We start from the raw sequence: 26,048 nt of genomic DNA, 5'->3' as shown, positions 1-26,048 counted from the left end.
GATCCCGATCCCCCTGCGTGGGTGCCCCCCAAACAGTTCAAGCCAAACAACCATCTTCTGTATCCAGAGGGCCTAGTCCAGTCCCATGGGGGCTCCACAGCCACCAGTCCACAGTTCATGTGTTTCCACTAGTGTGGGCTGGTCATCTCTGCACATCCTCCCATCATGATCTCATCGCCCCTGGCCTACAGAATCCCTCCTCTCTCTCAATGATTGGATTCCCGAAGCTGAGCCTGGTGCCTGGCCGTGGATCTCTGCATCTGCCTCCATCAGTATTACCTTTTGTCTAAAATGTTTTGACCACAGTGTGAAGTGTCCCCAGACACTGATGCTGCAACAGACTTAGGAGAAGAATCTTGGGGTTCATCTCATCCTAGGGTTCAGGCAAAGCTCCTTGACCTCAGAGGATATGTCAAGGAGACACTGAAGTACAGAGGAGTGTTCTTTTAAAGTGTGTGTGTGAGAGAGAGTTTATGTACACCAAGTGCATGCAGCCGATTGTGGAAGCCAGAGGGTGGATCTCCTGGAGCTGGAGTTACAGGTGGTTGTCATTTGCCTGGTGTGGTGCTGGGATTTGAACTAAGTCCTCTGCATTAGCAGTTAAGTACTTTTAGCCCCTGAGCCATCTCTCCAGCCCCAGGAACTGAGTTCTTAAATCTTAGGCATTCTTTGCCTCAGTGTTTCTATCAGTTCCTTTTCTCGCTGCTGTGCCCAGAACCCTGACAAGAAGCTGGTGAGGGAGGAGGGGTTTATCATGGCTCACAGTTCCAAGGGATTCAGTTCATCGTGGTGGAAGAGGCAGGGTAATAGCATGAGGCAGCGGGTCTCACTGCCGCGGCAGTCAGGAACTAGAGAGCAGACAGGAAGTGGGCTGGGCTGTAAAACACGAGAGCAGACCTCCAGCGCTCCACTTCCTCCAGCAGGGCTCCATCTCCTAAAGATTCTGAGTCTCAAACAGCACCCCAGCTGGTGACTGAGTGTGAAAACACACGAGCCCGTGTGGGACATTTCACAATCAAACCACAACAGTGCTTCTGTGGCGTCTACTGAACGGGGCAGCGTTTGGTGATCTGACGGCCTGGGGCTCACTTCCTCTGTGACTTTGTCAGCTTGCTAATGGGTCTGTTGTGTTTGGGGATTGATAACTTGAGAGCCAATGAGCCGCAGAGAGATGCTTCATCTCCAACTGCCCTGCAGTCTGCAGTGATTTCGGTTTTCCAACTCTCTAGCATCGTCTGTGCGCCCATTCCCATAAAATCCACTAGGAGAGCTGGAGACAAGCATTATAAACTCTGTCTGCCTGCTGTGGCAGCTACTGCATTATTCATGGCTTCACTTAAACTTAGTGATTTAAATTAGAATAAAGTGATAACTTCTGACCCTCTGACCACCTTGCTGTCAGACAGACAGACAGACAGACAGACATTTGACAGCAGAGACTTCTGCCGGGGAGTCTGTTCTCTGCATTTTCTGAGGCCATGCTTGAGGCTATGGATCTGAAAGGCTCCCCGGAAGGCTCACGGATTGATGGCTTGGTCCCTGATGCAGTGTTGCTCAGAGGTGAGCAGTCATGAGGCCGGGAACTTGTCAGTGGATTCGCCCTTTGATGGATTTATTTCTACTTGATTTATGTGTGCATGTGTGTGCTCGTGGAGGACAGAAGAGCGCTTACAATCCTTGGGAGCTGGAGTTACAGGCAGCTGAGAACTGAACGGAGCCCTCTGGAATGCTGGGAACTGAACAGGGTCCTCTGGAATTTTAGCAAGTGCATACCTGCCGAGCCGTCTCTCTGGCCTCTGTTGATGGATTTATAGTTCCTGGACTGTTGGGAGCTGGTGGACCCTATGGCAGGTGTAACCTAGTCAGAGGAAGAGAGTCGGTGAGGATGTGCCCTTGAAAAGTATAACTAGGGTGGTGGCGGCTCACACCTTTAATCCCAGCACTCGGGAGGCAGAGCCAGGTGGATCTCTGTGAGTTCGAGGCCAGCCTGGGCTACATAGTGAGTTCTAGGAAAGGCACAAAACTACACAGAGAAACCCTGTCTCGAGAAACAAAAAAACAAAAACAAACAAACAAATGAAAAGTATAACTAGTTCCCAGACTGCACTGTGTGTGTCTGTGTGTGTTTTTGTGTATGTGCCTGTGTGTATATGTGTATCTCTGTGTGTATGTGTGTGTGTCTGTATGTGTGTCTGTGTGTGTGTTTGTGTCTGTGTGTATCTCTCTGTGTGTGTGTCTGTGTGTGCGTGTGTTTGTGTGTGTATCTGTGTCTCTGTGTGTGTTTGTGTGTGTGTGCCTGTGTGTGTATCTCTCTGTGTGTCTGTGTGTGTGTGTGTGTGTGTGTGTATGTGTGTGTGTCTGTGTGTGTGTGTGTGTGTGTGTGTGTGTGTGTGTGCCTGTGACAGAACAAACCTTGTTCTAGGTACCGTGGAGGGAAAACAAGTCACTGTGGTTCTGACAACTCCTCCAAGTCTCAGGACAGAAATTATGACCTCATAAGGTGGTGTTGGGAGCTGGAGAGACGGCTCAGGAGTTAAGAACACTTGTTGCTCTGGCCGAGGACCCAGGTTCAGCTCCCAGCACCCACATGGCGGCTCACAGCCATCTGTGACTCCAGTTCTAAGGGACCTGGCGCCCTCTGCTGGCCTCAGCAGGCACCAGGCATGCAGGTGGTGCACAGATACATGGGTACAGGCACTTCCTCGCAAAATAAAACCAAATAAATAGTCTTTAAAAAGACTGAGTGTGAGCTTGGTAAGGACAACTTACCTCAGCTTCCTCCCTCGGTGGTGGGAACCCCACTCTTCCCCACACTCCCTCAGTGGCTGGGCCTGAGAGGGGAGTTCAGGCCTGAGATATTCTGACCATGAATAGGCAGGCACAGCATCTTACCTGCTCATGTCGATCCTGGAGATCTCGGCTGAGCTGAATAAGGGGACGAAAGGAATGCATTCAGCCATTAAAATTCCCTAAGGTGGTGAGGGACACTCTATCCCACCTCCATCTCCTTCAATGCATGTTCCCCACATAAGCCTGGGGAGCTGGGGGCCGTGTAGCCCTATGGTCAGACCCCAGGCTGGGGTTTCCTCTCTCCCTACAGGACAACTTCTCTGTGACACCAGTTCCAGTGGCTTCTAGAAATCTCCAGTGTCACTTCTCTGCCTTCTGTGGACAGGAGGGTGTATCAGCAAAAGGCTGGCCCAGGCACCTGCCAGAATTCTTTATTTCACATCTTTGGTATCTGGGCTGAGACCGAGTCTCACGGTGTAGCCCAGGCAGGCCTTGAACCTGTGACCCTCCTGCCTATGCTGGGGTCGGAGGCTGCTCCTCCACACACTTCTTACCCCTCTTGCTCCTCAGGTGCATGATGATGCCCGACCCCAGGAAGAGGAGTCCCAGCACCAGGCCACACATTCCCGTCAGCATCTTGTTTCGGGCAGAGTCAGACCCGACCTCTGGAAAGGAGAACTCAGAGTTTGTGTCCTGTCCGGCAGGCACACCACACCTTACTGCCCTCTGGTAGGGATGCGGAATATCAGTATGAAGGTCACCGAGAGGGACACATCATGGGGAAGAAGATGTAGAAGGACTCTGAGATCTAGACCTAGGCTGGTGTCTTAAATGGACCTGAGTGTGGATTCTGGCCGCTGCCTCTCAGAACAAGGACAGACTACAGACAGAATGAGGGAGTCAGGCCCTGTGTGAGGACAGAGCAGGGCTTGTCTGCCTCCCTAGACTCCTGACAAGGGCAGACCCAGTATCCTCAACATTCCCAGGCCAGGCCAGGCTCTCCTCTCATGCCTCCAGCTCAGAAGCAGCCTTAGGGGCCTCCAGGAAGCACAGGGATGATCGGGGATGATCAGGACCCAGTGTACAAACACCTAGGGCAGGATCGTGGACCGTGAGCCAGGGTGCCACCTGCTCTGCAGAATGCAGACTGAGGAGGGTCCCCGGGGTGACTCACTCCACTCCACAGTGACGGGGCTCTGCAGGCTGGGGTGCTCCACATGGCAGGTGTAGACGTCCCCCCGCTGAGGGGTCATCTCCAGCATGACCAGGATCTGGAAGGTCCAGTCCCCGTTTCGGATCAGGTTGGTGGACACGACCCCAGCAGTTTCCTCCTGGTTGTTCCGGAACCAGCGGACTTGAATGCTGCCTGGGTAGAAATCTGTCACATGGCAGACCAGCAGGTCATGGTGCTGCAGGGTGACCTTCTTGGAGGGTGACACCTGTACCCTAGGCTGGACTAGGAACAGGAAAGGAGTGACATGTGAAAGTGATTCTGTGGCACACACCTTTAATCCCAGGTAACAGAGGTACTCAGGTAACAGAGGCAGGGGGATCTCTGTGAGTTTGAGGCCAGCCTGGTCTACATAGTGAGTTCCAAGACAGCCAGGAACAAATGGTGAGACTTTTTTTTTTCTTTTAACAATAAGACTCCCACCTTTTCAACACTTTGTCGTGGTGAGAAAGATGCAGGATTCATTCGAATAATTTCTTTTTTAAATTCATTTTTAAAGATTTATTTATATTTATTTACGTACAGGAATGTTTTGCCTGCATGTATGTCTGTGCATTATGTGCGTGCCTGGTGCCCTCGGAGGTCAGAAGACAGTGTTCATCCCTCGGAACTGGAGTCACAGATGGTTGTGGTCTACCATGTGGGTGCTGGGAACTGAACCTGGGTCCTCTGTAAGAGCAGCCACTGCTCTTACCCACCGAGCCACCAATCCAGCTCTCAGTTTCTTGAAGTTAATGTACAGACAAACGCACTCATGGGCTTTCCAATATAACAACTTTTAAACATGTTAAAAATTTAATTATGTTTATGAGTGGGTTCGTGTGTGGGTTTGCACACGTGAGTGCAGTGCCTGAGGAGGCCAGAGATTACAGGTGGCTGTGGCATTGACATGGGTGTGGGAACCAAACCCGGGTCCTCTGTTAGAGCCGTCCTCACTCTCAGCCGGGGGGCCGTCCTCCCAGCCCCCCCCCCCATCTAATACATGAGACACATCTGATGTCACTCTCTGTATTTTACGGCCTCGGGGTTGTGCGGCCTCCAAGATCTCGCTCCTCACAACAACACCTTTAAAACAACACTCTGAGCTCCATGTGTGGGAATCTTCACCCATTCCCAACTTCCTCTTCTGTTTTTTGGGTGCCCGGGAAGCCAGCCACAGATGGAGGTCTCTGCGTCTCTCTCCTTGCTCTCTCCTTGTTCATTTCCCCTGATGCTCAAACTCAACCTCCCTACTGCTGCCCACTTCCTGTGGCCTCACAGCCCTCCAGAGAGTTGCTACTTTTGGACATCTGCCACCGGGCTGTACTCCCCTTCAGAGGCCAGAAAACAACAATCTGCTCTGCAGAAAGGCTGGTGCAGGGGGATTTCCACACCACAGCTTCCTGGCCCTAAGACCTTTCAGTTTCCAGTCTCCACACCAACACCCTGAGGATGGGGCACGCTCCTCACAGTGTCCATTGTCTCCTACAGCTCTTGGCCTCAGGTCAAGCTGCTCACCCTACTGGCCTTCTGCAGCTCAAGGCAATGCCCTGTTAGAGCCACTTCGGCCACTTTTATAAACTGACAGTTCCTCAATTATCTCCTTCCTGAGTTGTGATTTGTGAGTTAAGACATGTCTCCCTGCCTTTGAACTCCTGGACTTCAAGTTTGTCTGTTTTGTGCCAGAACGCTCCACGAAGATACTTTGCCTGCAGTATGCAACTGACCTCTAGGGGGCTCTGGAGCTAAATCTTCAGGCCTAAGGAACTTAACTACTTTAAAAAAAAAAAAAATTCACCAAGACTAAAGATTTCCCACATAGTAAGGCTTCAAGCTGAATGGCCACTGAACATCTTATATGATTTATTTCTAGAATTTTGTTGATTATCCACATTAGAAATTTAGTCCAGATGGGTGCAGTGATGCACTCCTGTGAATCCAAACATTCCTGAGGCTAAAAGGAAGAAAAATCCATAACTCAAGGGCAGCCTGAGTTACAGAGATTCTTTCTCAAGGGGGAGAGGGATGGAGGTGGCTCAGAGGTTAAGAGCACATGATGCTCTTCCAAAGGACCCGGGTTCAATCCCTAGCACCCACATGGTAGCTCACAACTGTCTGTAACTCCAGTTCCAGGGAATCTGACACCCTCTTCTGGCCTTCACAGGCACCAATACAGATATGGTGGTGCACAGACAGACAAACAGACAGGCATGCAGGCAAAACACCTGCACACATAAAATGAAATTTTAAAAAGGGGGAAAAAAGAAATTTCCTAGCTCTTAATCATTCTGTTTTCTTTTTTGTTAATTATTTGGTTATTTATTTTGAATAATTTTGACATTAAACTACAAAGGTATTTCCTCTCTCATAATTGATGCCGTAATTACTATTGCTAGGATGATATTTCCTTATCCACTGCTCCGACTCCGGCCTTTTCTCTTCCCAGCTCATTTAACACCCTGAAAACCCCGCTGCAACCTTGACATTTCCTATTTCGACAACAGTTCTGTGTGGTGTAAACCCAGCTGTAATTCCAGGGCTTTCGATCTTGAGGCCAGTGGATGGTGAGTTCTAGTCCAGCCTGGGCTACACAGTGAACTGGTCTCAACAACCATCCTCAGGGTCTGCCAGCACTTACCCGTCACACTGTCATCCCGGGGACACTAACTGAAAACCTTTCAGATCTCTGCACCACCAGGTGTGGGTCTCTGGGTGGTGATTCTGGGGGTTCTGCTGAGCAGAGTGAGTCTGGGACACTCTAGTCCGAGTGATTCACCCAGGGCTCTCTGCACCCTGGCACACTGGAGGAAAGGGTGCCAGCCTATAGCTGAGGGCAACCCCATGTGCTTTGGATGCTACCTAGCTACTCTGTGTCATCTTTTCTAGCTCAGGCCACTGTCCTGATTCCTTCCCAATCTGTCTGGATTCTCACTCATTCCCGGAAGTCAGGACTTAGCTGGTGACTGGAAATCCTGGTTCCCAAAGAGTGTTAAAGGCATGTCCCCCATGCTCTCCCCTGTGCCTTCGGAAGGTTCCCCCCTTCTCCCCTGCCTCTTGCTCCCTCGGGTCTCCTCAGGATGCTCACCAGGCTCCCTCACTCCAAAAGCTGAGGGGGGGGGGAGGAGCCAAGGCTCTTTTTTGCCAGCCTCCTGACTCCGCACAGCTCACCTCTCTCCCGCTCACTCTCTGCCTCCTAGTCTCCACCTGTCAGCTCTCTCTGGTTTCCCGACCCTTCAACTTCTGCGGACTTACCTCCCGAAACTGTTGGTCCCACCGTTTTCTGACACACTCTCTACCTGTGACACTTCTCTGCCCCGGGTTTTGCTTCACTTCATGCTCTCCTCACAGGGACTGCTGCTCTTAGCCAGCACCGGCTCCAGTGTCCCCAGGACTCAGCTTTATTCTCTTTACTGATTGGTCTTCCTAGATGACCTCACCCGGCAGACCCTCCTACTCCTGTCCTTGAGGCCCGAGTCCCCGCCGCCCCTGTGTCCCCCGCACAACCCGCGCTGCTGGGAGGTGGCACTTGATGTCCCATCTCCCCACAGTCCGCTGCGATTGTCCCATGGCCCGGCTCCCTTCACCCCACAGCAGGCTGGTTACCGGACATGACAACGCTCTTGATATTCCTGACTCCCACGGTGTGCCCACGTCCGGCTCTGCACCGCTGGCCCGGGCCCCTTTCCCCCCAAGGCTCCGCCGCCTGCCCCCCCCGTCTCCCCCCCGCCCCCCGGCTGCTGCAGCAGCTCCCGCCTGGCCTTGCTGTCCGTCTGGGCCTCACCTTGGCGCTTCACGGTGAAGCCTTGGTTCAGCTCGTAGTTGTGTCTGCACACCGTGTCCACCTCGGCCCTCCGTCGCTCCATGTAGTCCTTCTGGCTGTTCCAGGACTCGGCCCACGGCCGCCCCATGGCGGTGAGCGCGCGGAACTCGCCCTCGGCGCTGTCGAAGCGCATGAACTCCTCACGGTCGAAGATGCATCTCATGATGTAGCGCTGCTGCGTCCCGTTCTTCTCTGCGTAGCACTCGTGCAGCGCGCGCAGCAGGTGGTTCTCTGCGGGCAGCAGAAGCCAAGTCCTGGGGCGCCGGGACCCCGCCCTTTTTCTCCCTCTGTCTCCCCCTCCCCAGTTCATCTCTCCTCTTTCTTCTCTCCCGCTTTCTCTCCTCCCCCCTCTGTCTTTCTCTCTCAATCAGTGCTGCCCAGCTGTGCATGGCTGTGGGGACATCCACTGGAGCACGGGACACCTACTAGTGACCACACATTCAGAAAGCAATGATTACGGGGTTGGATGGAGGCGGGGTGGTTAAAAGCGCTGCCGCTGCTGCAGAGAACCAGCACCCACACGGTGGCTCACAACCGCCTGGAACTCCAATTCCAAGAGATCAAAGCCTGCGTCTGCCGTCCGATGGCTCCAGGCACACCTCTCAAGGTGCACAAATATACATGCAGGCAAAGCGCGCGCGAACACACACACACACACACACACACACACACACACACACACACACACACACAGAGTCTTCCTTTTCCAGTAGGTCCCTGGGCCTTGGTTTCCTCACCAGTGAGGTTCACAGGACGTAAGGGACTTCCGGCTGAGGGGTGACTAGTACCTGTCTCTGGGAAGGGTTGGGGCACTGAGGACAAAGTTCTCAAAGCAGTTCTGTGTGCTGCTGAGTGGGGAGACACTCCACATGGGACCACCAGGAGCTACAGAATCTCATCACCGCAGTCCCTACAGAAGTGAAGCTGCAGGGTAGGGCATGGGGTCGCTGACCCCTCTATCTGTGGGGACTCCTGCCTGACCCAGCCACCTTGGACACAGTCAAATGTCACCGCCACCAGGAGCCTCCCCTCCCCCTTCTCTTCCCCATAGCAAGATGCTTTCCCGTCTGTGCCAATGTCTTAACTGCTCCTTCGTGCTGTAAATGCAGAAATAAATCCATAAATATAAGATATAAAATGAAACTTCTTAGTCTAAACGTTAATGTGCTATTTCACCTTTCAAGTCTCCATGCGGGAAGACTTAGTCTTAAAAGGTATGGACTGTATGTGTGGAAACACCGCGATGAAATTCACCTGTTTGCACGATAACTTCGAAAACTGACCAGGGCTGGAGAGATGATGGATCAGCAGTTAAGAACACTGGATGCTCTCACAGAGGACTTGGGATTCAATTCCCAGCACCCACAGGGCTGCTTACAGCCACCTGTAACTCCAGTTCCAGGGAGTCCAAGGCCCTCTTCTGACCTTTGTGGGTCCCAGGCACATACACAGCGCACAGCAAGCACACAGGCAAAACATCCCACACAAGCAAATAAAATAAAAGTAAGTAAATAAAAAATATAGGGAATTAATTTTTTAAAAGATGGGATGGCAGCATGGTAGCTCTCACCTGAAGTCCCAGTGCTAAGGATGCGGAGGCAGGAGGATTGCTGCAAATCTTGGGACAACCTGATCTAGGGGTGGAGGGGGTGGATACTGCCCCGGACCTTAATCACTGAAAATCACCACAGCAGAGCTCCAGGGGGTCCCCTCGCCTAGAGGCACTGGCTGGGTAACTGTTATAAAAGGGACGTGGGAACCCTCCCTCTCCTCCTAGGAGCCGCCCGCAGTGTGGGTCCGTTCTGTTTGTCCTGCGTGAGCCTCTGTGAGTCTGTCTGTGCTTACTCACGTGGGGGAAATGGAGATGGTGTGGTTGTTTTCATGTTCCACCCGCTGAAATTAGCATCTCAAAGCAAATCCTGCCTTCTTTCTGACTCCAACAACCAGCTCCCCCCACAATCCATCCAGATCCGAAGATAAAACGGAAGGTCGTGTTTCTACCACCAGGGGGCGCTCTAAACCGTCCATTAATGTGTTTCATAACCAGCAGCCTGGCCGCTGGGAGCAGCTTGGCGATGGAGGCTTGCCTTGGATCCCTGCCTTGGATCCCATTCCCATCACCGCGGGTAATAAACACACTAAACTAAGTAAGCTGTCGCTTCATTTAAAAGGATATCAGGTGGTGGTGTGGTGGTGTATGCCTGAGAAGCTGAGGCAGGGGCATTGTGGAGAGCTGGAGACCATCCTGAACTCTCAAAACCCCATAAGAAAAAGAGGATACCAGAAGTTAAAGGGCCAAGTCTGATCGGTCTCACAGCTTCTGAGACCACACTATTAACACACTGGAGGGACACCCAATGCATTTGACATAAGATGCCTGTTAATTAATTAACTTTTCCTCCTATCATGTCAGATGGTGATGTTGATGAACTGGGTGGGCCTAAAGACGGAGACAGGAACCCAGAGCCCAGACAAATCTGCCCTGTTGCTGTAGCTACAGACACTGGGAAGCCCCCTGAGGTCGAGAGTAAACAAGGCTGAGGTGCAGATGCAGGGAGAGACGACTATGGGATGTTCTGGTGTTTCCCATAGTGATGCCTGAACAGCTGGCTCATCCTGGTGGGCTCAGGAGGACAGAGGGGAGGGTTGGAAAACCTTTGGGCACTGTAATAGCCAGACGGACACTCTACTCCGAAGTCCTGACCTGCCTCCATGGCAGGTGTCTCTCACTCAGCCCAGGGCCCCCGTCCATCGTCCATCACTCCCCACCCCCTTCCACACATTCTCTCTCCCTCTCCAGTCACCCGCCTCTCCTTGTCTGCTTGCCCCACTATGGATGTGGATCTTGTCATTTTAATTCATTAGTTTTCACTTCTCCTTGTTTATCAGCAAATAATGTTTTTATAAGCAAGGAAAATAAAACTTTTCTCTGGCAGTACTTAGCTTTTGTAAATGGAAGTTATCTGTGAAGCAGGTAAGATTGAAACATGTTCAGTCTCCCTCCCCCGCTGTCGTTATTCAGACATTACTCATTCAGTCGTTACTCTGCTAAGCCCCTTCCCTGGGCCATCACTCTTGATTCCCAGGACCCTGAGGGCACAGTTTCCACAGCTGAGCAGTTCCCTTTAGTTGGGTCTCACAGCCTCTGTGACCACCAAGGACAGGTTCTCTCTTTCTCCTCAGCAAGTGCACATGATGTCACAGGAGAAACCCTGGGGCTTGAGGGCTGGACTCGGGGTGGGGTGCGGTGGGGTTCAAATACAGTTATTCCAGAAAAAAAAAAAAGGCAAAAGGAGGACACTGTATTTTAGGTCCATCCTAGGATGTGGTAAACCTAGGGCTTGACAGCTCAGTGTCACTTTGGAAATGGGAGGAGCATCCTGAGAAATGCTGGATCCCGCCAGCCACAGCATCACACAAGCCATGGGGACGTGAGGCAGGCCTTCCATTAGCTGTCTGTCTGGTCATCCACACTCATTGGTTCTCGTGTGCCTACACACCCTCATCTTGTTCTCCCACAGTTCTCAACCCACTCCAAGACTAGCGAGGGTCTCAGAAAGTTAGCCTTCAACAAGAACGCTATTGCGGCAGAACCACAGTCCATCTCGATTGGTCGTTCAAGAGCACAGCCTCCAGCCCCACCCTGGGGGAGCAGAAGCCACTCTCTCTGAACCCTGAGTCAGGTGACCTGAGTCCCTTCAAGGCTATGATGGGGATGTGGGAAAGGAAACCCAGGAGGCTGAGCCTTCTGACCTCTCCATAAACCTTGACCTGCAAACGCGTTCTAGAACTCTAGGTCCCTTGTCCAAGGGACATGCATGCCAACCCCTTAACACCTCTGCCCGGTTCAGAGTGGGAAAACTGGCTGAACAGCGGTGGGGAGGTGAACCTGCTTTTCTAGCTGGGAAGGGAGGACACGGGCTGTGGGAAAGACCCCCCCCCCCAAGTAGTTCTCAAAGTGTGGTCCTATAACGGAATGATCCTGAAGCCCAGGCCCTCCAGAGTCGCCGCTGTTCGGTCTTACCTGGAGGGGCCCCACCCTGGATCCCTCTGCTCAGCAACACCGTCAGAGCTGCTAACCAGGGGGCCACAGGGACCCACAGGACCATCATGGAGTTGGCAGGGTGGGTGAATGAGGAAAGTAGCCTCCAGGGGATGGAGGACTCCCTAAGCTGGACTCCTGGATGAACAGCAGAGACTATTGACTAAAGTTGACTGTGACCCCAGAATTGGACAGAGTGTGAGGAAAGAACCAATCAGGCTTGAGCTTCTTATGAGTCATCTGTCACTGGGCAGATGGTGTGAGAGGCCTGACCACCTAGGAGGTGATGCAGGGGAGATGACATTGAGGATAGAGGGCAGTGACGCTCGCTTTAACAGCCCGGGGGAGAATGTGTTCTCTGCTCTGAGAACATCAGACATCCTGCTGACCCATCTCTGGGACTATCATTCCTCCAGTCCCACCACCTCTCACACACTCTTAGGACAGGGGATGGAGCAAGTGTCCTCTTAGGGTGTGAACGGTCACTCATTGGCATGACCTGTATAGAGTTTACTGTGAGCATCCCAGAATTCGGGATGAGTCCTGGATCTGTCTGCTTTGCTGTTGTTGGTTGTTTTTTTTTTCACTCTTTGCTCTTTGGGGATCCACCACCCATCTCCCAAATAAAACACATGGAGGCTTATTATTTCTTATGAAAGCCTGGCCTTAACTTGGCTTGTTTCTAGTCAGCTTTTCTTAAGTTATCCTGGGTTTTTTCCATTTCTTACTTCTGGGTATCTTACTTTCACTCTTACTCTGTGGCTGGCTGGCTGGCTGGCTGGGTGGGTGGCTGGGTGGCTGGCTGGCTGGGTGGTTGGGTGGCTTGCTGGGTGGCTGGCTGGGTGGCTGTGTGGCTGGTCCTCCTCTTCTTCCTTTTCTTGCTCTTTGGTCCCTTCTTCCCAGATTTCTCCTCCTATTTAATTCTCTCTGCCTGCCAGCCCTGCCTATCCTTTCTCTGCTCAGCTATTGACCGTTCAGCTCTTTATTAGACCATCAGGTGTTTTAGACAGGCACAGTAACACAGCTTCACAGAGTTAAACAAATGCAACATCAAAGAATGTAACACATCTTTGCATCATTAAAATAAATGTTCCACAGCATAAACAAATGTAACACATCTTAAAATAATACTCCATAACACTTTGCCTCTGCCCAAGGGCATGTTCAGGAGATCACCTACCCCCTTGTATTTCTCTCAGAGGTCTGTTGGTTCTGGAGGGTACAGGAGTCCCAGGATACCTCCCCAGGACTTTGACAGGTTAGGGGGGGAGAGATCAGCAAGACATCTTACAGGGTCCTCCGACCTGGGAGTCTGGCACACCTATAAGTATGTAAATATGTGATTTTAAGGATTTTGCTTTTGGGGACTTGGACTGTCTGCAGAATGGAGCTGCTATAAACCACATTATAGCAACATTGTTAAGGTCATGTGACAAAAATAGAGCTCAAACTGCTTCAAGACAGTCAACCCACAGGGAATAGGAACAGACAGGCATAAAGGTGAGAGACGTGAATAACTACCAAAGCCCAACCTCCCGCAAAACATCTGATTATGTCGTACTTATCATGAATAGTTTCACCAACTTCCAAAGGGGATCATTCCCTGCTTTATAATTTGTAGCTGAATCCTGTGAGGCCACAGCTTCTGATAAAGAAAACATTATGTTGCCATCATTTCCTTATATCGATATTAAAATGTGAACAAACCATCACCATATAGAGAAGAACATAATCACATAACATGAAGCTTCTATTAGGTATATAGAGTCCGGGAAAGAAAACTTCAGTTCTCTAGAGGCGCCGGGGTTCCTGGCTGGAGTTTCCTTGTCTCTCATCTGCTATGGACAGAGACACTTAACGCCCCAGTGTCTCTGAATGGAGGAAGCTGGGGAGAAGGAGGAGGAGTTTCATGGGAGCCGGGACCCCAGGGCATCACCCACTGGGACCGGGGTGACCCACTCCCACCGACTGCCAGCAGCGCAAACACTGACTGGATGTCCCGCACGGCTTCCATGACGTTGATCTCACACGTGAGCTTCTTTGTCACGCAGTCGAGGGCAGCCACATGACCCCGACGACCTCCTAATGCCAGGTGTCTGTTGGAGGTGAAGCAAAGGCCGAGTGTTGAGGCGGGGAGCGCCCTGACCTGACTGCAATCATGCGGTCTGCCCACCCCAGCCCCCGACAGACGGGAGGAAACGCTGCTGTAGACAGCAGCAGCCAGACACACAGCGTAGCTGAGGAAGGCACAGCCCCTGTAGCTGAGGAAACAGCCATATCGAGTTCACCGGTCAGAGCGGCTAGGACGACGGCTCAGTCAGTAAAGAGGCTGCCACGAAAGCGTAACGTCCTGAGCCTGGATCCCGGGCTCACGCGTAATGCCGGCGCCAGGGAGGCCGGGACGGGCAGGTCTTGCTGGACATCAGACTAGGCGGTAACGGGCTCCAGGTTCAGTGAGGAACCCTGCTCAAAGGTGGAGACTAAAGAGAGGCCTCAGGGGCGAAGAACACTTGCTGCTTTCCTAGAGAACCTGGGTTCGGTTCCCAGCACCCCCACGTCAACTCACAACTGTCGGTAACTCCGGTTCCAGAGGATCCAGCACCCTCTTCTGGCCTCTGTGGGCACCAGGCATGCGTGTGGTGCCCAGACACACACACCGGCCAGACACTCAGACACGTAAGATAAAATGAAAAATATTAAAAACGGTGGACAAAACATCAGAGATAATCTGATGTCGAGGGTGGCAGTGATGTGGGGAACCTGGGAAGACTATTCTGTCCAATAGTAGAACCCAGTACAAACCCAGTCCGGCACCAGGAGGGCGTGAGCCTTATCTCCTCAAGTCTCTACCCCTGGCAGCGACTGTGACTGAAGCTTCATGGCCCTGTCAGCTTCTGAAAACCTCCCTCCTCTTTAGCCCCTTCTACCCAGCAACAGCTAGGTCAGCTCTCCGACTTCTCTGATTGGCTGACCCAGCCCTTATTTTTTGAATCCGTGTAGTCAGGATAGGAAGCCCCGTTTCAGGGTTTCACCTGTCCACATTCTGCCTCGGTTCATCACTGTCCTGTGATCACAGTCTTCAGCTGTAGATCCCCAACCTGAGCTCTGAGGAGAGAATGTTCCAGACGAAAGCCGAGGTCCTGAGAGCCTCCTTCCTGGCTTTCCTGCTGAGTCTCCCAGGATCTGGGGCCATCAAAGGTCAGGAGGATGGGTGGGGCACAGGTGGGGACAGCTATTCACCCTCCTTAGAATGGGAGATTTTGCAGGACTCGATCCATCTCCCTCACGCCTCTCCTCTCCTCGTTCCCTTCTGTGAAGTTCACTTGGTTTCATCCCGCTCTAAAAATCCTAAGAACAGACACAGCAGGGCTGGAGAGGTGGCTCAGTGGTTAACAGCACTGGCTGCTCTTGCAGAGGGTCTGGGTTCAATTCCCGGCACCCACACGGCAGTTCCTAACCATCTGTAGCTCCAGTTCCGCGGGACCTGATGTCCTCTTCTGGCCTCTGTGGGCACTGCCCACACGTGTGCACTTATATTTACGCAGGCAAACACTCCACATACGTAAAGTAAAAATAAATGAGTCTTATAAGACACAGCAGCCACAATCACCATTCACACCTCACAGGAACCATCTGTGAAAATATTTTAGCCTGTCTCTGAGAGATGAAAACACTAAGCTAAAAAGATTAAAACGTGTTCCAAAGTTGTTCCCTCAGTCAGGGGTCAAGGTTAAAATCCACACACAACTCTGATGACAGACTGACTCTGTGCATGAGGGATTTACAGCTGAACCCGGCCAGGACCCCACAGCCCAGATCCTCAAGCCCCAGTTTGTGTGGATGAGGAGTGTGGAACCCAGCAGAGCGCTGGGTATAGAGTTACAAGTTATAGTCCTTCATTTCAAATAAGTCAAGGTAGGAATGCAATGAGCTAGTCACGTCACACCCTCAGTCAAAAACAAAGAATAAGACCCTGGGAGGCAGAGACAGTGGCTCTCTGTGGGTTCAAGGCCAGCCTGGTCTACAGAGTGGAAGACAGCCAGGGTTTTTTGGTAAGAACCTGTCTCAGAACCAACAGACAAAATCCAAAGAATGTAAACACACCCTTGCTTGATATTCTCAGCTAGTTTTCTTTTCTCTCTCTTTTTGGATGAGTGGTGTTTGTTTGTTTGTTGTTTTGTTTTGTTTGAGATAAGGTCTTATTGTGTGTAGTCCTTGCTGGCCTAGATCTCTCTTTGAAGACAAGAGAGTCCTTTGCTGGCCTCGGACTTACAGAGATCCCCCTGCCTCTGCCTCCCAAGTGCTGGGATTAAAGGTGTGTGTTATCATGCCTGGCCACTTTCTCCTTAAACTGTTCAGCACCCTTGCCTAGGGAATGGTGCCACTCACAGTGGGCTGGGTCTTCCTACATCAGTTATCAGTCAAGCCAATCCCCCATAGACATGCCCAAAGGCCAACCTGATCTAAACAACCCTCGTCAAGACTCGTGTCCTGCATGATCCTAGGTTGTGTCAAATTTTTGGGTGAGATTAACCAGTGCAACCTGTGTCTTGTCAGCTTGACACACCTCCCTTGAATACATAAACCTTCCACCCATGTCCTAAAAGTCTCATGTTAATATAAAATAAGGCCCAACATCTTTAAATTTTTTAGAGCTTCAAAAGTTTAAACTCTCTTAACGGCCGGGCGGTGGTGGCACATGCCTTTAATCCCAGCACTCGGGAGGCAGAGCCAGGCGGATCTCTGTGAGTTCGAGGCCAGCCTGGGCTACCAAGTGAGTTCCAGGAAAGGCTCCAAAGTTACACAGAGAAACCCTGTCTCGAAAAACCAAAACAAACAAACAAATCTCTTAACTTGAAGGTTCTATAAAATATAAAATGAGGGCTAGGAGGTGGTGGTGCATGCCTTTAATCCCAGCACTTGGGAGGCAGAGGCAGGCGGATCTCTATGAATTCAAGGCCAGCCTGGTCTATGGAGCAAGTTCCAAGATAGCCAGGGCTACATGGAGAAACCATCTTGAAAAACCAAGTATGTTTATATATATATGTTATAAAATGTAACATATTTTATAAGTGAAATATATATGTATATAATAAAAATAAAGTTATGCACTAACCATTCTTATTCCCAAAAGGAAGAACTGGGCCATAAAAACAATCACCCCAAAGCAAAACCAAAATCCAGCAGTATGATTCCAAATCCAATAGCTTTGTATCTGGAATCCTGGACTTATTCATGGTCTTCTGGGCCCCAAAGGCCTTGAGTAGTCCCAGATCTCCATCTCCGCCAGCCACAGCCCACTCAACTTGTCTCTTAGGCCAGCTCCACTCTACACCTGGAGCTCTCACAGGAGAGGTCACATGGCCCTTGTAACATCTCCAACATCCTAGGATCCAGTGCAACTGAGACTTCATCTTCAGTAATGACACCTTAGGACCCTGACCCGCCACAAAGAGCCTTGCCTCTGCTACTCTGGGTAACTATTTTCTTTCTTTCTTTCTTTCTTTCTTTCTTTCTTTCTTTCTTTCTTTCTTTCTTTCTTTCTTTCTTTCTTTCTTTTTTCTTTTTTCTTTTTTCTTTTTTTGGAAAGAGGGTCTCCCTCTGTAGCTCAGGCTGGCCTAAAACTCTCAATGAAAGCCAGACTAGCCTTAAACTCATAGAGATCCACCTGCCTCTGCCTCCCACATACTGGAATCTAGGTAATTCTCCACTGAGATCCTCTTCCCTGGTGGTTCTGGGTTATGTCAAGTTGATGATTAGACTAACCAGCACAGCTCCACAGAGTTTAGTTTAAGACAGGAATTCAGGGGTAGATAGAAGCAAAAGGGGATGAGACTGGGGAGAACTGTGGGACCCAGTTCCCCATGATGGTCACTTGGGTTATTTTAAGTCTTGCATTGTAATAAATACCTTAACAAACACATTTTCATGTAAATATGAAAACTAACTCATCACGATTGTGTGTGTGTGTGTGTGTGTGTGTGTGTGTGTGTGTGTGTGTGTGTGTGTGTGTGAGCACCAGGCGTGCAGCGTGGGTCTCCACGGATGCTGGACCCGCACCCTCCTGCTAAGCTACAGGCCCAACCCTCATCACTGCCTTTGTGGGGTTCCCTTCTCGCTGGCTTCTCTCAACATGCAGATAGATTCTTCACTTTAAAAAACATAAACTACGGGGGTTGGGGATTTAGCTCAGTGGTAGAGCGCTTGCCTAGCAAACGTAAGGCCCTGGGTTCGGTCCTCAGCTCTGGAAAAGAAAAAAAAAGAACTACAAAATAAAAATTGTCCTTGCCTGTGCACAGCATCCCCCTCTCACCCGGGGCGCTCTCTGTGAGCACTCTTGTAAGCTCCCACGCCGGATGCCTGGATGCCTGTAACCTCTACGTAAGACTCAACCCAGTGGGTGCTTTGGTTTGGAGCATGTGACATATGGCTCAGGCTGGCCTTGAACTCTCAATCCTCCTGCCTCAGGCTCCTGAGTGTGCAGGAATTCCAGACTACTTGAATTCAATCCAAGTTTGTCTGTTGTTGGACCTTAAACCTCTGTTAACGTACTAATCCCCACCCTCATTTCCCTGCATTTTCCTCTTCCTTTGAATTATCTGCTTAATTATCTCGTCACTAAGGTTGTGGCCTCAGATCTTTCCAGTTCTTACTTTACACACTCTCCCTGGGGTCTCTCCTGTTTCTGTTGCTGTGATAAACATGGGAAAGAAGGGGCTTGTTTCTCCTTATAGATTACAATCCTTCACTGAGGGAAGTCAGTGGATCCATCCCTGGGCAGGAACCTGGAGGCAGGAGCTGAGGCAGAGGCCATGGAGGAGTGCTGCTCACGGGCTTGTTCCTCAAGGCTTGCTCAGCCTGGTTTTTTTATACAACCCAAGACCACCTGCCCAGGAATGGCTCCACCCACAGAGAACTGTGCCCTTCCACATCAATCATTACCCAAGAAAACGCCCCACCAACTTGCTTACAGGCCAATCAGATGGAGGCATTTTCTCAGTTTCATTCCCTTCTTCCCAGATGACCCTGGCTTGTGTCAAGTTGACAAAAACCAGACAAACAAACAAAAACAAAACCAGCACAAAACCCTTCAGGTTTCTGGCCCAAACTCGCCCCCTAAGACCCCCTCAGACCAACCCTAATGTATGACTATCTATGTGTCATTTCCACTAAGATGATGTCCATACCCCAAGCGCCACATGGAGCCCGTGTCTTCTCTTACTCAGGTTGGGTCCCTCATAATGGAATCGGGGACTGCTGTGTGCCAGGGAGATGCTGGTCACACGACACAGTGAGTTAGACGGGGTCCAAGACCAACTGCTCAATGAGTGGATTTTAAGCAACTTCACCACAAGAGTGCACATTAGAGGCAGCAATTTGGTAATCAGTGCGATTGAGCTACTCTACAATGTCTCCACATAATGGGTTATACACCGCAAATATGAAGTTTGTTTTTTGTTTTTTTTGACAGGGTTTCTCTGTGTAACAGACTGGCCTGGAACTTGCTTTGTAAGCCAGGCTGCCTCGAACTCACAGAGATCTGCCTGACTCTGCCTCCTGAGTGCTGGGATTAATGGCATGCACCACCGCTGCCTGGCAAGTGAAACTTTTTTTGTTGTTGTTGTTGGAGCTGAGGACCGAACCCAGGGCCTTGCACTTGCTAGGCAAGCGCTCTACCACTGAGCTAAGTCCCCAACCCCGTGAAACATTTTTTAAAAGTGACAAAAATAAAGGGAGAGTGAGAGAGCAAGGTAGACAGATGATAAATAGATAGACTATAGATAGATAGATAGATAGATAGATGATAGATAGATACATAGATAGATAGATAGATAGATAGATAGATAGATAGATAGATAGATGATAGATAGATAGATAGATAGATAGATAGATAGATAGATAGATAGATAGATAGATAGATAGATAGAAGACAGAAAGATTAATTTGACCAACTTAGAATAAGAAAGTTACTTGGCACTTTTCTGTCTCTCTCCCTCACTTCTTGTAGCATCAGTGTCTTTGGCATCGATCAAATGGATTTTCTTCTTCTTCTTCTCCTCCTCCTCCTCCTTCTTCTTCACCGCTCACTTCCTCTCTTCTTGCCTCCTTAGCCATCTACCTTTCAGGCTGCACACTGTAGCCACCAAGACCTTCCTAAATCACCAGTCAGATGTCGCTCCCCTGTCAAATCTTTCAGAAGTTTCCTCACTTTCGGGCTGACATTAAACTCCTGAGGTGGAGAAGTCTGTCTTGACCTCACTGGCCTGTCTCCTGCTCCACATCTGAAGTTCACTGCAGAAGCCTCTGTGGTTCTCCAAATGCCTTGACCATCTTCTTCCCAAAGTGAGAAATGGCATTTCCCCTTGCCCACAGCTTCAGTCCAAGCAGTCCACTCACGGGGAACTGCGCCTTCCCGGGCAGCATTCGGTGCCTGCTGCAAGTTCTGTACTGTCTGTCCTCTGTCTGTCCTCTGTCTGCCTCTGTCTGTCCTCTGTCTGCCTCTGTCTGTCCTCTGTCTGTCCTCTATCTGCCTCTGTCTGTCCTCTGTCTGTCCTCTGCAGTCGGTGTAAGTGTTGGGGACAGGAACCAGGCCACATTTCTGTTTTGACTCTCTCTCTCTCCTCCCCCCCCCCCCCGTGTGTGTGTGTGTGTGTGTGTGTGTGTGTGTATAGGCTCTCACTCTGGCTCAGGATGGTTTTGAACTTGTGGGATATCCTCCTGCCTCAGCGTCCCAAATGCTGGACTTGCAAGCCTGAGCTACCATGCCTTGGCTTATAGTAAGTAGGTTTTTAGCATATTTTCTCTGGATGACAATGATGTCTTAGTGTGAGAAGTGCTGAGGACTGAGCCCCATGCATCCTTATCAAGGAGCCCACCTCTCAGCCATCTGAGGCCCCTCCAGCTTTTTGTAGTTTTTATTTTGAGACAGTCTGGTACTAAATTGTCCAGACTGGCCTTGACTTTGAAATCCTCCTGCCTCAGCTGTAGCTAGGATTACAGACCTGTGACACCAGGCGAGTATGAAAGCAACTTTTGAGGCAAATAAGTTGTGTCATATCTGACAGCTCTTTGGACCTCAGAATCTGTGAAAATGTTTAAAAAGTGTAAGCCAGTTTTTAAAAATAATTTGTTTATTTGTATTTTATATACATTGGTGTTTTGTCCACATGTATGTCTGTGTGAGGGTGTCAGATCCCCTGGAACAGGACTTACAGACAGCTGTGAGCTGCCTTGTGGGTGCTGGGAACTGAACCTGGGTCCTCTGGAAGAGCAGCCAGTGTTCTTAACTGCTGAGCCATTGCTCCAGCCCTTATTAATTTGTTGGTTTGTTTGTTTGTTTATCGAGACAGGGTTTCTCTGTGTAGCCCTGGCTATCCAGGAACTCACTCTGTAGACCAGGCTGGCCTTGAACTCAGAGATATCCACCTGGCTCTGCCTCCTGAGTGCTGGGATTAAAGGTGTCCACCACCACGCCAAGGCATAAGCTACTTTTAAATGATACTTTGATGGTTTTTATCTCCTTTTTCACCATGTTTTATGAAGAAGATTCCTCTGGCTCATGAGGAACCTGAAATCCTTCTAAGAGAGCATTCTCACTCCATGAATAGACCTGCTGCGGCCGGGGACCCACAGGGAAGAGATGGGGAACCCAGTCCTCTGCACTCTCTTTCCCACCATTCCAAGTCCAGACACTGATGTGTTCATCACGCTATTGCTAATGATGGCAGCTTGTCTTGTGCTTGTATGCTATTTATTACCAACTAATGAAGACTAAGAAACAAAAAATCAAACCACACAAGGATTTCAAATTCAACTTCTAAAATTCTTTTTTTTTTCCTTTTATTTTATTTTACAATACCATTCAGTTCTACATATCAGCCACGGATTCCCTTGTTCTCCCCCCTCCTGCCCTCCTCCCCTTCCCCCCAGCCCACCCCCCATTCCCACCTCCTCCAGGGCAAAACCTCCCCCGAGGACTGAGATCAACCTGGTAAACTCAGTCCAGTCAGAACTTCTATAATTCTTAAAACAAAAGTAAAAAATTAAAAAATATATATTAAAAAATAGTTTGAAACCATTGTCAAAATCCATCCTGTTAGATTTAATACACCCAAAGTAAAAAAACAAAAACAAAAAACAAAACCCAAATAACATGAAGTCATGATATTAGCACACACTGCAGATGTGAACTAAAACACAAACACGGAGACCGTAAAGAGCCCTACAGCGCAGCAAGCTTTCCCCTCAACTTTCTATTTTCCACCTCTTCTGTAGTAAGGAACCAGCACACCTGCCCCTCCACCTCCCTCAGCTTAAACCTAATCTCACATCTGCAGCTCTGGAACCGAGAGCTCTGGGGAGAAGACGGTCTCCCTTCCAGCTGTGCATCGCTGTGTGACCGGATGCAACAGGTCACCTATCGTCTCAGTTTCCTTGCTTGCTTCTGGGGGTGGGGTGGGGTGTTGTGACATCCACATGAGGCTACTAGCAGATGCCTGGCGCTCAGTGAGTTCTCGGAGAGGTTCAGGACCCCTGCAGAGTCACGGGGTTCCACCTGGGAGTGAGCAGGGGCAGTCTCTCATCTTCCCCCTCTCCCTCGTAACTGTTTGCTCTTGCTCCTTCTCCCCCCATTTCCCCTGTTGGCCTCTTCTGACTTTATTAATAAATCCAGCCATTCCCCTGCCTCACCACTTACACAATAGTTCTTACATTTGTCTCACTTTTCTCTCTCTTGTTTATACAGCGGACCACGTAGCCATGTATGACATCTTTGCACAGACGCAGAAGCCGTCGGGCGACTGCATGTATGAGTTTGACGGCGATGAGCAGTTCTATGTGGATCTTGACAGGGAGGAGACGGTCTGGGGCCTGCAGGAGTTCAGCACGGTCTACGCCTTTGACGCCCAGGAGGCTCTGCCCTACATCGTCAGCCTGAAGAACAATCTCAGAGCCTTGATCCAGAGACACAACGTCACCCAGGTCCCCAGTGGTGCGGGTTCTCTAGTCTCTTCCTCTGCCATCCAGTGGGAGGGGTGGGAGGGCCCTGGCCCACACTCAGAATGGGAGTCGCTGACGCCCTCTGCTGGGGGACCCTTCTTGGACCGGCCTGGGCTCCCTGCCATAAGTGGGGGGCTGGCAGCCTGGCTTCTCTTCCCACTCATGAGAGGTTGAGCTGAGGGAGGTGGCTCAGTGGAAGGCGTCTTCCAGCTCTCGCTCTGGACCCCAGAGGTGACTTGATGCTGGGTGGGAGCTCGGTGACCCACCCAGAACTCACCAGGTTCTGTCTCTTCCCAGAGCCTCCTGAGGTGGCAGTGTTCCCCAAGAACCCAGTGGAGCTGGGCCAGCCCAACGTCCTCATCTGCCACATCGACAGGTTCTTCCCCCCAGTGCTCAACGTCACATGGCTTCGTAACGGGCAGCTGGTCACTGAAGGGACTTCTGAGACAGTCTTTCTGCCCAGCACAGAACTCAGATTCCACAAGTTCCACTACCTGACCTTCGTTCCCACCGCCGAGGACGTGTATGACTGCAAGGTGGAGCACTGGGGCCTGGGCGAGCCGAGGCTCAGCCACTGGGGTAAGCAGTGCCCCCTGCCCCCAAGCCTCTGCTCCCGGGACCTCGTGCCCAGCATCCCACTGTCCTAACTGCATCTCCTCATTTCCCTCAGAAGTGCAGGAGTCGGTCCAGGTGACGGAGACGATGGAGACTGCAGTCTGTGCTCTGGGCCTGGTGGTGGGGCTGGTGGGCATCACCATTGGCAGCGTGCTCATCGTAAGGGCTCTACTCCAGCCATGACCCCTGGACCCAGGGACCCCTGGGAGTAACTGTGGAGGTGGGGATGCTAGGGTGCAGTCAGAGGACAGAAGAGGGAGTCCACACCGGCTGTCCAGGCAGGAGGGAACACAGATGAAGTGGACACAGATCTCTCCGGGGTTAGCGGGCAGAGCTATGTGAGACGACCCGGAGAACCCAAGGCTGGGACACTACCCTGAGCATCTGACTTACAGCCCAATGTTATCCCTCCTCTACGTGATGGTACTAACGTCACTGGGGTTTGACGCTGGAGAGATGCTTACAGCGTTGATGTGCACAAGCATTAACCACCTTCACCAAGGCCACACAGACTGCCTGGATCCCAAACAGCTTCACCACTGTCCTCTGCTCCCTCTTAGGAAGAAAGAGACCGAGTTCAACCACAGTCTAGTCTTGGATCCAGTCTGTCCTGCGCATGCGCACATTTATAGGATGCTGGGATCGGGGCTGATACACAGCTTCTCATCTCTCCTTGGACCCACTGATGGCAAAGCTCACATAAATTCCCTTATGGCCTTGCATTTATCAAAATCCTTATATTTCACATACTTATGTTTTTAAATTCTCCCACTGGATGGTGATCTCTCCATGATGATGGCGCCTCTCACTCACCTTCACTGTTACTGTTATCCACTGTAACCTTGTTGTTGTTATTGTTACTATAACCTCAGGGCCAAGGTTAAATCGCCAGTCCACTGTCAGGGCACCCTCTTCTGACTCCTCTGTTTGCTCCTCTGTTCCCTTACTCCCGGGACTAACCTCTTCCCCGACACCATATGTAAACGCACTCATGTATTCAGTGAGTTTCCATTACATACGGTTACTGCGTGCAATGTGCGTAAGTATTCACTGTCCCTGCAGCTTTGGTGAGCTCAGAAGGTTCCCACTCCATGTCTGATTTGAACCTTTAGTCCGTTGCTTTCAATTGTTCAGTGTGGTCCTACTCTAGCCGTCCGTCTCTACGCCCTCTGGGATACCCGGGCTGTGTCCCATTACCTTTCACAATTCTCACATGGACGTGCATCTCTGGGATGCATGGACCCCAGGAAGCAGGTGCAGGGAGCTGGGCACGCAGCCCCTTCCCTTGACTGTGTGCTGCCCATCCATCGCCACAGCAGTGTTGACCTCAGTTCCCAGTCTCCTGCAGCGTCCACAGCCACGTCCACCCCGGCCCTGTCCAGTCTCCTGCAGCGTCCACAGCCATGTCCACCCCGGCCCTGTCCAATCTCCTTTAGTGTCCACAGCCACGTCCACCCCGGCCCTGTCCAGTCTCCTTCAGTGTCCACAGCCACGTCCACCCCGGCCCTGTCCAGTCTCCTGCAGCATCCACAGCCACGTCCACCCAAGTCCTGTCCCTTCTCCTGCAGTGTCCACAGCCACGTCCACCCCGGTCTGTCCAGTCTCCTTCAGTGTCCACAGCCACGTCCACCCCGGCCTGTCCAGTCTCCTTCAGTGTCCACAGCCACGTCCACCCCGCCTGTCCCGTCTCCTGCATTGTCCACAGCCACGTCCATCCTGGCCCTGTCCAGTCTCCTGCAGCGTCCACAGCCACGTCCACCCCGGCCTGTCTCGTCTCCTGCAGTGTCCACAGCCACGTCCACCCCGGCCCTGTCCCGTCTCCTGCAGCGTCCACCCCGGCCTGTCCCGTCTCCTGCAGCGCCCACAGCTGTGTCTCCATCATGTCTCCTTGCTCTTACACTTTCACGTGTGGAAAGGAACACGCTGCTGCTGTTCACGTTCCTTCAGTCACTTCTAGTTGTGACCATCTTCGCTTGTGGCCTCTTTGGGCTCCATTGTTCTTTTCTGGTCGTTTCTGGCTTGCATCCTTTGCCCATTTTTTGGGATGAGTGCTTCTGTGGGAAGCTGAGGCCTGGGGTTTCCTCTGCCATCTTGCTGTGTCATCTCCCGCCAGGGCTTCATTTCTCTCTTGATGGTTCCCTGCAAGCCGAGATATTTTATATGCTGCTGACTCTGCCACAGAGGCACTGGGAAAGACAGGACAACATGTGTGGGGGGTGACAAGAACAAAAATACACACACACACACACACACCCACACACACACACACACACACACACCCTGCTCAGAACTTCTTATGGGCATTGAGCCCTCTGGATACTTCCTGAGTCTCTATATTGTTCCTCAGACTCAGGTTTCCTTTGGACTTTTATAATTTTCCATGGAGTGTGAAGGGAGGAGGCTGGGACCTCTCCTAGCTTATAGCCTTACGACAAGAAGCCTGTCTATCTGTCCTGCCTTTCTTCCTTTTTTTTTTTTTTTTTTTTGGTCAGGGTCTCACTATGTAGCCCCCTATAGGCTGTCCTGGAATTCTCTGTTACCTGGCTGACCCTGAACTCCCAGAGATCCATCTG

General features: G+C 50.9%; 2 protein-coding genes across 2 annotated transcripts; one reads left to right on the top strand and one right to left on the bottom strand.

Moving 5' to 3' along the window:
• Nucleotides 1–1,718: 1,718 nt before the first annotated feature.
• Nucleotides 1,719–12,004, bottom strand: LOC102915251 (HLA class II histocompatibility antigen, DP beta 1 chain-like). The gene is made up of 6 exons (XM_006997049.4): nt 11,845–12,004; nt 7,782–8,051; nt 3,965–4,246; nt 3,345–3,455; nt 2,893–2,925; nt 1,719–1,858 (listed from the first exon to the last, which is right to left on the bottom strand). The coding sequence occupies exons 1-5, from the start codon at nt 11,930–11,932 to the stop codon at nt 2,897–2,899; spliced, it is 780 nt and encodes a 259-aa protein (XP_006997111.3). The 5' UTR covers nt 11,933–12,004; the 3' UTR covers nt 1,719–1,858; nt 2,893–2,896.
• Nucleotides 12,005–14,892: 2,888 nt separating this feature from the next.
• Nucleotides 14,893–24,925, top strand: LOC102917318 (HLA class II histocompatibility antigen, DP alpha 1 chain). The gene is made up of 4 exons (XM_015990242.3): nt 14,893–15,060; nt 22,607–22,852; nt 23,158–23,439; nt 23,531–24,925. Exons 1-4 carry the CDS (start codon nt 14,979–14,981, stop codon nt 23,656–23,658), a joined length of 738 nt encoding a protein of 245 aa, XP_015845728.1. The 5' UTR covers nt 14,893–14,978; the 3' UTR covers nt 23,659–24,925.
• The last annotated feature ends 1,123 nt before the right edge of the window (nt 24,926–26,048 follow it).

The sequence above is a fragment of the Peromyscus maniculatus genome, chromosome 21 (genome assembly GCF_049852395.1).
Source record: "Peromyscus maniculatus bairdii isolate BWxNUB_F1_BW_parent chromosome 21, HU_Pman_BW_mat_3.1, whole genome shotgun sequence".
NCBI lineage: Eukaryota > Metazoa > Chordata > Mammalia > Rodentia > Cricetidae > Peromyscus > Peromyscus maniculatus.
The sequence above is the reverse complement of the archived record's forward strand: the minus strand, read 5'-3'. Positions and strand labels throughout refer to the sequence as shown.